Genomic DNA, 16,302 nt, shown 5'->3' with positions numbered 1-16,302 from the left:
TAGGGGAATTACGGGCAGAAGTGCACTCAGCCTGCCAGGAGACTAATGCTCTCAGAAGGGAACTAATCCTATCCAAGGAAAGAACTGATGATCTGGCCAAAAGGTTATTGCAGGGCCAGGCAGAGCACACTCCTTTACCTGTTTCCGGAGATATTTCTACAACAATGGGTTCGAATAACCCGGTACAAATCAATCTACCTGGACACATGCCTTTGGCCCCGCCGGAACGTTTTGCGGGGGATCCCAAGAAATATGCCGTTTTTATGAACCAATGCCGTTTACACTTTTTATGCAGGCCCGGGGCCTTCCCCAACGACCAGACCAAAGTAGCCTTTGTACTATCTTACCTCAGTGGCTGTGCTGCCGATTGGTCTATTCCATTGGTAAATCAGGATGATCCCATTCTCCGGGATTTCCAGGGCTTCCAGGCCAGCATGGAAAGATTGTTCGCTCGACACTCGCAGGGACAGGCCCTTGACAACTAACTGCTATCCTTACGACAAGGTAATCAGGATCTTTTGTCCTATATCGCCACCTTTAATAGACTAGTTGTGGAAACCGGATGGCCTGAAAACAAAAGGATCACATTGTTTCATCGAGGCCTGCGCGGAGAGCTTAAAGATGTTATAGCTCAGATAGTAGATCCACCCCAGGCCTGCGCAGACTACATAGACTTAGTGGTTCAACTTGATCACAGACTTCAAAATAGAAAAGCAGATCGGCTCAAGTATGAAACCAGAGTACCTATCAAGACCCACGTTAACTCCAAGAGTACTGACGTTTCCGAACCTATGCAAATTGGCAGTGTTAAAGGACCATTAACGCAGAAGGAACGAGAGAGAAGGCGACAAATGCAACTTTGTCTGTATTGCGGAACTTCCGGTCACTTTCTTCAAAGTTGTCCAGTTAAACCACCCAAGAAGGTGGTTGGAGCCACTGATAACAAGTTATTGACACCTGGTTCGGGAAACGACCTAGCCCGACAAGCGTAGGGGTCCGCTTGCCGAGCTTGAAAACAAACTCTTTGACCTCGCATTTTGTCATGCCAATGGTGCTTGTGAACCCAAAACAGCCTCAGCAGTTGCATGCTATAAAAGCATACATAGACAGTGGAGCTATTGGAAATTACATAGACCGTGAATTGGCTTCCAGGATTAAGCTTCCTCTCCGCCCGAAAGTAACCCAAGATGCAATTACTACAGTTGATGGTACCGAAATAGCCTCAGGGCCTGTAACTCATTCCACAGTTGAAATCACTCTTGTGGGTCAGGACGGACATCGGGAAGCAATCGTGTTTGATGTGATCAAGGCCCCACAATTTCAAGTACTTCTTGGAATCCCTTGGTTAGAAACACATAATCCGAGAATAGACTGGCGAGCAAAGAAGATAACTTTTCCTGATTGTGAACCAACCTGTTACCCAAGGAATCCAGCTATGGGTCTAGCCACTGTAACTTCCACCCCTGTACAGCTACCATCTGAATACCAAGAATTCCAAGACGTTTTTCAGAAAGAGCAGGCTAACACCTTACCTCCCCATCGATCTTACGATTGCCAAATCGACTTGGTACCCAATGCACAACTACCTGGTAGTAGGATTTATGCTCTTACTGAACCTGAGAACCTGCATTTGCGCCAGTATTTGGATCAATACCTGGCCAATGGTTTCATTCGCCCATCAAAGTCACCAGTCTCTTCCGCTTTGTTCTTCGTACCTAAAAAGGAAGGAGACCTTAGGGCCTGTATTGACTACCGCGCCCTAAATCAGATAACGATTAAGAATCGTTACCCTTTGCCCCTGATACCTGAGCTTATCGACCAAGTAAAAGATGCTCGTGTGTACACCAAGCTAGATCTCCGAGGAGCTTACCACCTGGTACGTATAAAAGAGGGCGACGAGTGGAAGACTGCATTCCGCACCAAATTTGGGCTCTTCGAATATCAAGTAATGCCCTTCGGTTTGTGCAACGCACCTGCCGCCTTTCAGTACTTCATGAATGATGTTCTTCGGGAACTTATCGATGTTTGTGTCATCGTTTATATTGACGACATCCTGGTGTATTCCTCCTCAGAATCTGATCACAGAAACCATGTTAGGGCAGTTCTTGAGAAATTGTGTCAGCACAAATTATTTGCTAAGCTCGAAAAATGCGTTTTTCATACCACAGAAGTGGAGTTTCTCGGATTCATCCTGACACCTCAAGGAATCTGAATGGACTCGCGGAAAGTGGACGCCATTCTCAAATGGCCATCTCCTAGCTCTGTGAAGGGAATGCAAAGCATGCTTGGCTTTGCCAATTTCTATCGAAGGTTCATCCCGGAATTTTCTCGAACTGTTCAACCCATCACAGCTCTCCTAAAGAAAAACAAATGCTTTGAATGGACTCTTGAGGCTGAACAAGCCTTTCAGGACCTGAAAACCAAATTCACCTCTGCACCTGTATTGAAGCACCCGCGCCCAGATCTCCCTTACATCGTGGAAACCGATGCATCCAGTTCGGCCATGGGAGCTGTCCTGTCGCAAAGAGACCCAGAAACTAACCAACTACACCCTGTAGCCTTTTGGTCCAGAAAATTCTCTCCACCTGAACTCAATTACGCAATTACCGACAAAGAACTACTGGCTATTAAATCAGCTTTCAAGGCTTGGCGTCACTATCTTCTCGGTGCAAGACACACCATCACCGTAATTACGGACCACAGAAATTTGCAGTATTTAAAGACGGCCAAAGCTCAATCTTCGCGACAACTCCGATGGGCTTTATTCTTTGCGGAATTTGATTTTGTAATTACCTATCGCCCTGGCTGCAAGAATGGTAAGGCAGATGCCTTATCCCGGATAGGCATGGAAGAACCCAATTCGAGTTTAGAACCTGTGCCAATCATACCGGAACAAAGAATTCTGGGCTTGACTTCATTGCAAACCATTGAGGACATCCAAGCTCAAGTAAAACAGCGTTTTGACTCTTCTGCCTTACTGGAATGGAGTCAAAAGGGTCCTCACTACACCGTTAAGGATGATTTACCCTACTTCCAAGAGCGGTTATTTCTGCCAAGTAAAGAATTGCAGGAACTTGTCATTACCCGTCATCATGAATCATTAATGGAAGGACACCCCGGTATCGCGAAAACAGAAGAAAAGATCAAACGCCACTTCTGGTGGCCTTCTTGGAGAAAAGACATAAAGTCATTTGTGTTGTCTTGCGGAATCTGTGCCCAAAATAAGAGTCAAAAGAAAAGGCCAGCCGGCCTACTTCAACCTTTGGACATTCCACCAGCACCTTGGCACACCTTGTCAATGGACTTTATAACTGACCTGCCTCCTTGTGGTGGTTACAACACGATTCTCGTAATAGTGGATCTATTCTCCAAAATGGCCCATTTTATCCCTTTAAAAGGATTGCCGTCAGCTTCCACCTTGGCCAAGGAATTTATGGAAAATATAGTGCGGTTACATGGTTTCCCTTCCATATTAGTCTCAGACCGTGGAAGTCAATTTATCTCCCACTTTTGGACGAAATGTTGCCAACTAGCACAAATAGACGTGCGGTTATCCACCAGCCACCACCCCCAGACCGACGGACAAACCGAGAGAACCAATCAGACTCTCGAGCAATATCTGCGGTGCATGTTACACCAATCCGAGTTGAATTGGAAGGACATCCTTTGGATTGCAGAATATGCATACAACAATTCAGTGCATTCTGGAACCGGACAGACTCCTTTTTATACCCTGTATGGTCACCATCCTCGGACCTCTGACCTAGATCCACCTCTGACCCTGGAGATGCCTGCAGTAAATCACCTACATTCCACAATAACCCAAGCCTTCAAAGAAGCTACAACCCACTTACAGCAAGCCAAGAAAAAGTATAAAGAAAACGCTGATTTGCACCGAAGTAAAACTCCTCCTTACCAAGTAGGAGATCAGGTATGGCTAGCAACTAAACATCTACCCCTCAAGGGTCAGCGAACTTTTAATCCCAGATTTATTGGGCCTTACCCCATCAAAGCTATTATCAACCCAGTGGCCTTTAAACTCGATTTACCATCCAACATGCGGATTCATCCCGTTTTTCACGCATCTCTTCTAAAACCAGTACAACCTGGAACCAGACTGTCTGAGCCCCCAGGCCCTGTCCAAATTGATGGAGAATTAGAATTCGAAGTGAAAGACATTTTAGATTCCAAGATAGTTAAGTCGAAACTCTTCTATCTTGTTGATTGGAAAGGATATGGACCTCAGGAAAGATCTTGGGAACCCAGTAACTATGTTCACGCACCACGATTAATTCAAAGATTCCATCGAAGATTCCCGCACAAACCAAAACCCCCAGAGGAAAAGACCTTGGGGAGGGGCCTTGAGGGGGGGGTACTGTCATGATGCCTACCTCTAAGGAGCCAGGCCGGGCCCAGCAACCCCAGAGGCAGACATCATTTTCCCCAGGGAAGTCTCAGCGGGCCGAAGTTGGGGCCCTTTGGACTCAGTCCTGGCGCCTTAGGCGCCAGGCTCATAGCGGACCCCAGTCCTGGCGCCTTAGGCGCCAGGCTCATAGAAGAGGATATGTGTTTAAGTGCTTGGGTGCACACTTAACTGATGCAGACCTTGCTGCTTCATCCAGGCCCTCTTGAGGCCTGAATGGGACTACTTAACCTGTAGGACTACTTCACCACCCGGGTGTGGTCGGGGAAGGATACATACCTGATTGGTGGAAGGATACATACCAGGAACTTCTTCCAAGGCTATTTAAACCCCACCCGAACAGCCACACATGCTTCGCGTTGTTCTGCACCTAGCAGCTGGACGCTTACCGTGTCAGCTCCTGCATCCTGACTTCAGCCACGCCTGCCAGGACACTGGAACACCTGCAAGGGGAGAAAGGAAGAGAATAGGAGAAGAAAAGCCCTTACCTGCTAAATCTGCATCCCGGAGTCATTTCTCCAACGGCCCTGAAAAGGAAGACATCATTTTAAAGGCATTTCTTTTCGATCGCTGCAGCGCTGCATTTTACTCACCTTTGCAAGGCGCTTCCATCTTCAGCAGCGATCTTCCGGATTCAGCTACGCCCCGGCGCCTAGAGGAAAAAAGACAAGAACAAAGGTGAGAGGGAGAAAAGGAATAAGGAAAGCTCAGTTTCCTTTTAAGTCTTACCTGTTGGATTATTCCCACTGCATTTCGTGTCCTGCCGCTTCCTGGCATCTCCGGACCCCGGCCCCTATGGGGAAAAAAGACAAAGACATTGAATGAGCGAATGCAAAGACATTACCTGAGCGCTCATCCAGAACTGTTTCACTTCGGGTCGGCGCCATATCTCCGGCACTCCGAACCCCGGCCCCTAAGGGGAAAAAGACATAAGCATTAGCGCTTGCTGCAATTAGACAACGAACATTATTATTAAGCTTCAACTTTTGAACAGAACTTTTACAGCGCCTTACCTGAACAGTCAAGCTTACCTGAACTCTCCTCAATCCAGTGAAGTAACTGGGTTTCAACCCGCCCCTGCATCAGAAGCAGGATGGAGAGCTCATCCTTCCAAACCCTAAGGTGAGGCTTCACGGGGAATCGTGGAGGAGGTATCGTGGAGGGTTGGAAGGGAGTGGGAGGCTTGAGCATTGTTCCACAGTTGGTAATACTCCCTTTTCACGTACAGGAGGGTATCCAACGAGCCAGGGAAGCCAGAATAGAGGGGCCCTTCCTGTCCATCTTCAGAGTTCTGCGCCTTCGACGCCGCGCCTCCGACGCCGCGCCTCCGTGGGAACCAGGTGAGCGTTACACTTTCTCACCACAACAGCCTCACCAGCTCCTTCTGCCCCAACACACTCCTGCACCACACCTCCAACTTCTCCAAACTCCCATGTACCCTTGAGCATCTTCTTTCTCTACATAATGGCTTTGCTTCACCCAAGAGGGATTGCACTCACTGCAGTTTGTTTTGGTGCACACAGGTGTCTTTTCAATTGTATTGGTTAATGTTGGATGATCCACAGCTTCTTCTGCGTCCCTTTGCTTCGTGGACGAGAACATTTTTAAGCAGTCCGCCATCTTGGATTCCCATTGCAATCCTGCATGGAAAGGGACTGCTTAGAGGAGCTGAATGCTCTGCAACTCTTCCTCACACTCCCTCTTCGCTGCTACCATTCCATAACTCAGAGGTTACCTGCATGGGGAGCCTAGTACATGTTTTGCATTACTCCCCACCCCATCTCACTGCACTCAGTGTTCTCTGTGTCACAGTGATTTCTTTCATATCAGGCCTGACTGGGGTGGTGGGAGGGGCCATGGCCAAGGGAGCGTGGTATATTCTGACAACCCTGGCATTGCTGGATGTCCCTTTACTGGTCAGCCCTTTGTAACAAGCCCATGACATGTGGCCGGGTTGTAGTGGGGTCGACCAGGGGATCCTGCCATTCCTCACCTGGGCTCCGATTCACCCAACCCCCAGGGTCACCCTATCCTTCACCATAGGATCCAGGCAGGGACTTTGTGACATATCTCCCCATATTCTTCTAAGCTCCTCACTAGGTTATCTTTGGGTGCCTACTCAAAAAGTCTGCTTTGCCCTCTAAGTATCCCCCAGATCAATGGTGGTCAAGTGGTAGGACTGTAGAGCAAGGAACCTTTGAAAGGCCGAGACCTTGGTGTCCTTGTATCCCACTACCTAGGTAAGGTGTACATGGTCTGTAATGAGTATGACCTTTCTCTCTGTAAAATAGTATTTTGGAACTTCTATAGTGCAATTTCTGGTGAGACAAGCAACATTACAAGCCATAGTTCTGCTCGCTAGGGAAGAGCATATGGTGTATGCAGACGATGGGTTGCTAACAGCTGTCACATTCTTGTGATCAGGATCTGACTGACGTCTGGCATTATGAGAAGGGGTGGATGGAAAATGAGCATCCTTCTTGTTGTGGTTATTCATGTGGCCTTGTTGTATTTTGACACTTTAAGATGTCAGTGAGTGGTCCTGAAGATGCAATAAATCATCAGTAAGATCAGATGATGCACCTGTCCCTTGTAATGAAGGCCTTTACCTCCTTCATTCAGCAGAAGGTGGGGTGACCATGAGGTTGGGTATCGCCACCGACAACATGATGCTGAGCTAGGGGGGGTGACGCAGGGATCTCCTGGCCGATCTCACTATGCCCTAATCTTTTGGTAGAGGCTCATCACATTGTGCCAAAACATGTCCCTGTCCTTTTAAGTATGGGTAGAGCATTTAGAACCCTCATCTGAGAGGTATTATTGCCTATCCACAGGCACGGTAACACTGGGGCAGCAGGAAAAGAGGGGTCTGTCAAGTCCCTGCCTGTAAGAATAAAGCTGTCCCAGTGCCATGAATACAAGGAAAATGCAAGTCCCGAGGTGGAAGTGCTTCACCCTACAGTAAAACAGCTTGCATGGGCAACCAAAAGAAAACCTTGGTTTGTCTGAGTCACGAACATAGCTACGTATTAAAGTGGAATGTGGAGCTCCAAAAGAGCAGTCCTGCTCCCATGATTTGTAAAATTGATTTCTAAATTCTCGGCTGGCCTGGTTCAAGGCTTGGGCTGCCTCTCAGCACAGGGGAGGAGAGGGAGATACTAACATGCCAAGGAAGCCGCAGACTGTTGCCACTCATCCTGCCTGAACCCAAGCTCTATGAAGATAGACAACTAACGGCTGGGTGTTCTCCAGGGGTGGGGCCTGCCCGTAACATGAGATGAGAGGCTATTGGCAATAGGGTGAAAGTTCAGACTCAGAAAAGGGAATTTGGAGAGATTTGGAGGTAAAGACTAAATGAGATGGTGGTGGATCATGAGGAAGGAGGTTGGAGAGAGGTGGAACAAAGAAGAGAGTAGGGGCAGAGAACAGTAAAGAGGTGGTGGATTGGGTCATCAGAAGTAGGTAAGTGGGTTACTGGGGAGTTAAATGAGGAGAGGACATGGTAGAGGATTAGATGCAGGAAAAGGTTGGAGGTGAAATCAAGGGAGAGCAGGAGGAGTATAATTAGGAAGAGGTAGTGGTGAACATCAAGGGAGAGGAGTCGGTGTGTAAACAGGAAGAGGCTGGAGGCAACATCAAGGAAGTATGTTTAGGAGGAGGCTGGGAGAAGAAATGAGGAGAGGAGTGTAGACTGTTAAGAATCCAAGAGGGGAAAATAAGAGCAAGAGCAGTGGAGAAAGCAGGCGGTGCAGGAAAGGCCCCTTTAGACTAAAGACAGATGCATTTGTTCAAGGAGGTAACTGAGAATGGGTTGTCAGGGACTAGAGTCAGGACCCTAAAACAAGGATGTGGTAGGGAAAGTGTGCAGAACCAGCCTGTACAGAAGTACAGGTGATCAGCCTCCTAGTGGAAGCCCTGGGGCTCAGCTTAGCATCACCCAGCCCTGTCTTATGCCAGTGCCCAGGCCTAACATGCAAGCACACTAGGGGCAATGGGACCCAAACAAAGAGTTCTTCCCAAGAGGTTGGGAGGGGAACCAGAGGAACTGAATCTACTGAACAAGGAGAAGAAGTGGGGTGGGCGCTTAAACCTCCAACACGCTGAGTAATGAAAAGTGAGGACATATCCCAGAATGGAATGCCCAGATAAAGGGTTATGAAACCCAGAAACTTTGTTTGAATTCAAGGATAAATCAACCAATTGTTGAGTTATATTCTTGTAGACATTTTCTTGCCGCTTTATTTTGACCTAGTGAATATTTTTGATTCTTAATTTGTTCCACTCAAATAATGTAACCAGTCACTGGAATAACATGTCTCTGTTTGGTAATTTTATCTTTGTCTTAAAAGCATAGTGTATTAATATGGTGTGTGTTTATTGCAGGATTGGATAGATAATGGACCACCCGTAGTCTTTTGGCTGTCAGGATTTTACTTTACGCAGTCATTTTTGACAGGCGTTTCACAGAACTTTGCAAGAAAATATACTATTCCAATCGATCACATTGGATTTGAGTTTGAGGTAAGATTTTTATTTATTGATGACAGGATTTGTATTGATATATTTGATGGTTTAAGGACAATTTAAAAAGTTGAAAGGGGAAAAGATGTTCAGTTTTCATTGTGATGCAGTTCGGGCCAGCATGAACATGCAGGGAAGAAATGCTTATTTAGTGAAAGGGCAATAATTGATCTACCATACAATGGGCCTCATCACGAGTTTGGTGGTAAACCTTAAATCCGGCGGTAGCGCTATTACTGCCGGATCTAAGGGTCCGCCAAATGAGGGCTTTGGCGGATTTCTCCCCAGCTCTGAGCTGGGGGGAAATCTGCCGAAAATTCGCGCTCATATCGGATTTCCCGCCGGCGGTATGAGCGCGACATTTCCCCATTGAGCCCAATGGGGAATGGGGCATTCCCGAATGGGCTCAATGGGAAATGGGGATTTCCAAATCCGCCAAACCTGTGATCCGGCGCTAATAGCGCCGGTGGGTTTGGCGGTAGGGCAGATAGCGCCAGCGCTATTAGCGCTGGCGTTACCGCCCAACTCGTGATGAGGCCCAATGTTTAATGGGTAAAACAAGGTCTAAAGTACTTGAAGTTGTGGTAAACTAAAACATGTGCATATTTTACAAATGTGAAGGATACTTATAAAACCATCACTAGAACAGTGATTTACTATTTTGTTAATTTTTTAAAGGCAAATGTTAAAGGTCATCAAAAGGAGAGCCATCAGTGGGTGTGGAGATGCAGTAGCTTAACTGTGCAGCTCTGTCCCCACCAGCCATAAAAGGGTCCTGAGCTCCCCCTTTCAGCCCACATACATTGGATTTGGTGGGCCCAGGTGGTCTCCGGCCCTCCAAGGAAACCTTGGGCTAAAATACGAGCCCCTGGTCCCTGCCGCTGAGGAGCACGGGACGAAAACCTGATGAGCTGGGAGGCCGTGCGGCAGAGAAGCCACACAGGCCTGAGTGGGCGGCCTACAGCTTTGAGGGTATCAGGCCTGCCGTGGACACATGCAGTGGCATCGGGACCTGGGTGCAGAGACTGTGAGTTGTCGGCCCCAGCAGAGCGGGGGAGAAGTAGCCCGAGAAGTGCGGCACAGAGGACAAAGGCAACAAGCACATCCCGGCCCCAGAGGAGGAGACAGAAAGAGCTGCTAGCCTCATGTAAGAGGGATATATATCCAAGGAGGAGAAGGACACGTGGATTCCAGGGTCACCAGACCCGCTCAGCACACTTGGAGAAGACCTGAGCCTAAAGAGGGGGGACAAGTGGAGGATCTGGAGGGGAAAACACCATTGTGGACAGCCATCCCCCCAGGGGGTGCCCACATGGTAGAGACCTTCCTCTGGGAAGAGGAGTGGTGGCAGTGTCCATCCTCCTGAGTCCAGGTGGTGACTGAAAGGGACCTTCTAAAAAGCAAGTGGAGGTGAGAGCTGGGAGAATTTGCCCCCGCAGGCACCAGTGGAGGGGCCGCACAGGAATCACTGGGTGTGAGGAGCTAAAGAGGGTGGTCTGTGGCGTCTCTCTGTGGAACATCTTGGGAGGTTTTTTTTTTTCCACCAGGGTCCAACCTGGGAATTGCTGATTGTTTTACGTGGCAGCCCCTACAAGCCCCCTCAGTTGTGGACACCTTGAGCCGGGTGGCAGTTGCCCTCCATGGATTGAGAGATCCTGCACACGTGGGAGGCTTCGGAGGTGGAGTTATCAGTCCTCGTCTGGTGCAGCAGGCGGGAGGTATTTGTATTTATTGTTTTTATATAGCGCTTTAATCCAAAGCGCTTTACAGTTTAACAACAAGAATACATCAAAGATGGAATAGTAGAAGCAATAACAATATACATGAATCAAACCAGAAAAACAGTATGTAGAACAATTTGCATATGGGGAGGAAGAGGAGAGGAGGAGGCGGTGGGGAAGGAAGGAAGAGGGAGAGAGAGTAGGGAGTAAAGTGAGTAGTAAGAAGAGAGGGAATCTTCGGAGAGACATGGGACTATCAAAAGAAGTATGACGGAGGTACTAGAGGGAGAGAGAAAAAAGGTGATGGGGAAAAGGTGTCAGAGTGGGGAATTAAGAAGGAGTGATTTCAAGGAAGAGCAGAAGGAGGAATAGGTGGGGATGGAGCGGATAGAAAGAGGTAGTGAGTTTGAGTGTAAGGGGGCAAGGAGCTGAAAGGAGCGGAAACGCGAAGATGTGCAAGGTGGTGGGGGGACAGAAAGTAAGAAGAGATCAGCAGAACAAAGGGAACGAGAGGGGGTGTAGAATGAGAGAAGAGAGAAGAGATATGGAGGGGCAAGGTCATGGAGAGATTTAAAGACAAGACAAAGGAAGTGAAATTTAAGTTGGGAGTGGAAGGGAAGCCAGCCTAGGTAAGAGAGTGAGTTGGAGATGGAGTCATGGGGAGAGAGAAGACAGAGGGTACGGCTGACAGAGTGGTAGAGGGATTTGAGAGGGGCGAGATGGGAAGCGGGGAGACCGAAGAAGAGAGAAGAACAATAGAAAAGTCGAGAAAATATGAGGGAGGAGATTAAAGGTTTGGTAGCATGGAAGGTGAGAGAAGAATGACTTTATGGATTTTGAAGAGCAGTATGGTGGGAAGATGCAGGTGTGAAGTGACCAGATCGGGACAGTGGTGGGGCTCCCTGCCCCATATGGACTGGAAAGCAGCATTTGGGCGATTTGAATATTCACAGAGGAAGGAGCCGTAGTCTGGGATTTTGGTATGGACCATGGCTGAGGGGGGGTGAAGACCTGGTGTCCACAAAAAGGGACATTGGCTCTCTGATGGAAGACATACAAGGGATGAGAGCAGACATTGGGGGTAGACTGGACAGGATTAACATTCGGGTTGGCAAGATGGACGAGAGACTTCAAGGAGTGGAGAATAACCAGATGTTCCTGGATACATTGGAAACTCAGATGGACATGTGAGTGTCATAACTGGAGAGAAGAGAAAAGGAGACGAGAAATGGAAATCAATTTGGTTTGGCCGAGAAGGATATGGAATCAGAAAGAGACCTGTAGAGGGCCATTCATGAGGTGGCCAAACCTTTGACCGTGGGTGACGCCATCGACGAACCTAAAATTGACATGGTGCACAGAGCGGGCGGAGCTAGTAGAGGCCTGAGGTCTGTCCTTGCTCACTTTCATAACTACACGGAAAAAGTGAGGATCCTGGAAAAATCGAGGTCAATGGGCCCGGCGACACAGGGCAGTGCTAAGATTAGTCTTTCCAGACTTGTCCAACCTCACATTGGCCAAGCGGCGTCTCTGTGCCCCCTGACAAAATGGCTGAACGGGAAGGGAGTGAGGTACATATGGGGTTTTCCCTTTTCCATCTCCTTTGAGATTGATGGCTATAACTACAAACTGATCACAGAGGAAGACATTCAGAGGGTCACCAGAGAGTTGGTCAGGGAAGTGGAGTCACTGCGTTTGATGGAACAAAGGGGCCTTAAGATAGATAGTGGCACATTAAGAGGCCCAATAGGTGCAGGATCCCTGAATCAAGGACATTTATGAAACTGAACGTGAGTCCTCCTGGGGACACTTAGGGGTTCTGCTTTTCTTTTTCTGCAGTGTATGCTTTTTGGCTTAGCTCTGTTCTATGTTCTGCATCTGGGAAGACAGATTTGGACATGATGGCCCTTTGGGGGGAGGGTGTCTTTTGGAGTTTTGGGTCCAATCTGGAACCTGAAATTTGGAGGATGGGGCCTGGGGTGCAGCCGTGTGGGGAGTTGTGGGGGCATTGAGAGAGGAGGAAGGACGGATGGACTCTTAACCTGGAGGAGCTTGTGGAGGTGGGTTGGATCCTAATGGTGGTCCGGTACTTGTTTGTTTGTTTGTTTATTTATTTGTATGGCGCACCTTACCCAGGGGCAACAGGGCGCAGGCAAAAGATAATTCGAGGCTTACAATGTTGCAGAAATATACACTTTGAAGTAGTAATAAAAATAATCAGAATTACAGGAATAAAAAATATACAAATCTTCATACATACAAAGTCAATATCTATGCAGGGGTAAGTATACAGATATGTACAGGGCTGTTAGAGGTGGGTAATCCTGAAAAAAAAAACATATTCAGGATTACAGGAATAAGAGGTATACAAATCTTCAAACATAAAAAGTCAATATCTATACAGGAGGTAAGTGTACAGATGTGTGCAGGGCTGTTAGAGGCGAGGGCCGAATCACAAACAAAAGTATCACTATCTATACATAGATGTAGAAAGTGCAGCTAAATACAAGGGTTATTGGAGTTAAGGTGACTGATGAGGTGTCTTCTAAAGTGCAAGTATGGTTGGTCAGCTCTTAGGTTGTGTGGCAGAGAGTTCCAGAGCGTGGCAGCTTTCACCGGGAAACTGTTCCCACCAATGGTGGAGAGTTTGAATCTGGGAATTATCAGACGGTTGGAATTGATAGTTCTTGTTTGTCGGATGGAGGACTTTCTCTTTACCTTGTCCATCAGATAACTGGGGGCGGCATTGTTGAGGGCTTTATGGGTTAGGGAGGCCAACTTTAGTTTGATTTTGTTGTCTGTAGAGAGCCATTTCTGTTGGCGTCTAGTGGTTGAGATATGATCTCTCTTATTAATGCCGAGCGCAGCTCTCAAGGCATTGTTTTGTAAGATTTGGAGCCTGTGGATAATGGCTTTGTTAGCACCGCTATAGAGGGCATTACAATAATCAAGCCTAGATAGTATGAGTGCTCTTGCCAGGATCAGGCAGCTGTCATTGGATAAGAATGGTCTGCCTGCCCTTATTAATTTGCAAGTGTACGCAGTGGTAGATGCTAGTGAGTTGACCTGTTTAGTGAATGACATAGTGGCATCCAGATAAAAGCCAAGGGTTTTTACTTCCCTGGATACTCTGATGAGATTGCCATCTATGTTGAATTCGGCATATTCAAGGCCTAGTTTGTTGATATTAGCAGGGGTACCTAAGATGATGAGCTCTGTCTTGTCATCATTCAGGCATAGACCATGAGATGCCATCCATGCCTGAATGATGAGATATACCCTATTGACCAACTCTCTGTCCTTACTGTGATCCCCTGAAAGTGGGAGGAGAATCTGAGTGTCATCAGCATAGTTAGTATAGGTGACACCCAGATGGTCCAGATCGTCGAACAGGGGTTTGGTGAAGATGTTATATAGTGTGGGGGAGACGCATGAGCCCTGCGGGACTCCGCAAGTGATAGGAGAGGGGTCTGCTGCTGCTGAAGGGGAGAAGACTCTCATAGTTCTCTCACTCAGAAAGGATTCAATCCATTTGATAGCTTCTGGGGAGAAATGAGCAGCTGAGTCAAGGTGTCTGCAGAGGACCTTGTGGTCGACGAGGTCGAAAGCCGCGGAGAGGTCGAGTAAGAGGAGGAGTGCTGTCTTGCCCTTGTCCCTCAGATCATCAATTTGGGTTTTCAGATCGATGAGGGCTGTTTCCGTGCCGTGTAATGGGCGGAAACCTGATTGTCTGGCGCCTAGTAGCTTGTGTAGTTCTAGGTATTTTTGAATCTGGACATAGGCAACTTTGTCCAAGATTTTCAGTAGGAAGGGTACCGTTGTGATGGGTCGGTAGTTGGTGGGGATGAGGGGATCAAGCGTCTGTTTTTTGAGGAGGGGGAGCACCCAAGATTGTTTTAAGTTGGAAGGGATACTGCCTGAGGAGAAAGAGGCGTTTATAAGTTTAGAGATAAAGGGCGACAGGTCTCTGGCTGCGTCCTTTATTATGTGTGCAGGGCAGATATCGCCTTTACAGTTTGATGGTTTAAGAGAGAGGATGATTTTCTCAACCTCAAGGGTGGTGGTTTTAGAGAAGGTGAATGAGTTAGTGTGTGTACTTGGTGAGGCTTTGGGCGGAGATGTGGGAGGGTTAGTGAGGTTTAGGGAGTCTTTTTTTAGTTGAATTTTATTTTGTAGGGTGTTTATTTTATTTGCTAGTGCTTGTTGGATGTCTGTGCACCAGGTCTGGTTCTTAGTGCAGGTGTCGGGTGTGGCAATGGGTAACTCAAGTTCCTTCAGTATGGAGAAGAGCTCCTTCATACTTGAGTTGGAGTTGGCAATGCGGATGTTATAGGAATTCTGTTTAGCTAAGCAGATTTCAGCTTTGTAATGACGAGAAATCGTGTCCAGGATGGCTTTCTTTTCACTGGAGGGGCATAATTTCCAATCAGCTTCACATTTTCGCTTTTTTAGGCGGAGGGCTTTGAGTTCGGGTGTGTATCATTTGTTTAAATGGGTTTTAGGCTTGCTGGTGCGAAGTTTGAGTGGGGCAATTTTGTCCATGGTGGTTAACATGATTTTATTATATTCGTGAACTAGTGTGTTGGGATCTAGATTGTCTGGCAATGCGTTTAGGGTTGGAAGGATAGCTGGGATGATTTTTTCTATTGAGATATTTTTCTTGTTTCTTGTGAGGCAGGGTGGTGCCAGTGACACGGTTGTGGTAGGTGATCTAGAGGTCAATAGGTTAAATGAGACCAGCGAATGGTCGGTCCAAGGTAGTGGTGTGGTGGCGGAGATGACCGCTGAGCAATTAGCATCAGCAACCCAGTCTAGGGTTCTACCCTTCAGGTGGGTGGGTAGGTTGACTTTTTGTGAGAGTCCGAGTGATGAGATCGTATTGGCTATGGTAGAGGCATGTATGTCTGCTGGGTCGTTGAACCCTAAGTTAAGGTCCCCTAGTAGCAGTAGTTGTGAAGTGGTTTTCGCATTGTTAGAGATTAGGTTGTGTAGATCTTCCTCGAAGGTTCCGAGTGGACCTGGTGGTCTGTAGATCAGGTGGATAGTGAGGGATTGGGTATTATTTATGGGGAGTTTGGCGGTGAGGGATTCACACGATTGCAGAGTTTGGGTCGGGGCTAGTCTGAGAGCTAAGCTTACTTTAGATATGATGGCGATGCCACCACCCCGGTTACCTACCCGGTCCTGCCTAGATATAGTGTAGCCGTCTGGGATGGCCAGCATTAGAGATGGGCCTGCTGCATTGTGGAGCCACGTTTCAGTTAGAGCAATAAAGTCTAGTTTATCTTTGATAATTAGGTCTGCTATATCAAGGGCATGTGCGACCAATGATCTGGTATTGAGGAGAGCTCCTTTGTAGGAGTGTACATCCGTTTTTACCGAGGTGTTTGTATGAATGATAGGTTTGGACTTGGTTGTGGGGATAGTGGTGCCTTTGGTAGAACTTTTGGCTTCGCATTTGGAATCAGACAGGAATCTTCGGGGCGGCTCATAAAGTTTAGAGAGTCTAGCGCGAAGTTTGTTGTTTCTTTCGGTGGTAGTGCAGGGGTGGGAGGCAAAAGTTGTAGGTCTTGACTTGCAATGATATCTTGGGTAGGAAGGGTCAGGATAGTACCTAGTTGTGTAGGAGTCTTTGGT

At 47.5% G+C, this 16,302-nt stretch overlaps 1 protein-coding gene across 1 annotated transcript in view; it reads left to right on the top strand.

Annotated features, from left to right (window-relative positions):
• The window catches only part of DNAH3 (dynein axonemal heavy chain 3), a 1,861,430-nt gene that overhangs the window by 1,783,865 nt on the left and 61,263 nt on the right, over positions 1-16,302 (top strand). Inside the window, exon 60 of the mRNA XM_069647670.1 lies at positions 8,807-8,944. Coding sequence (XP_069503771.1) covers positions 8,807-8,944 — 138 coding nt within the window. The remainder of the gene's footprint in view (positions 1-8,806; positions 8,945-16,302) is intronic.

The sequence above is a fragment of the Ambystoma mexicanum genome, chromosome 2q, assembly GCF_040938575.1.
Source record: "Ambystoma mexicanum isolate Mex_15411 chromosome 2q, UKY_AmexF1_1, whole genome shotgun sequence".
Lineage (NCBI taxonomy): Eukaryota > Metazoa > Chordata > Amphibia > Caudata > Ambystomatidae > Ambystoma > Ambystoma mexicanum.
Note: the sequence above shows the minus strand (reverse complement) of the source record. Positions and strands in the feature narration are given on the sequence as shown.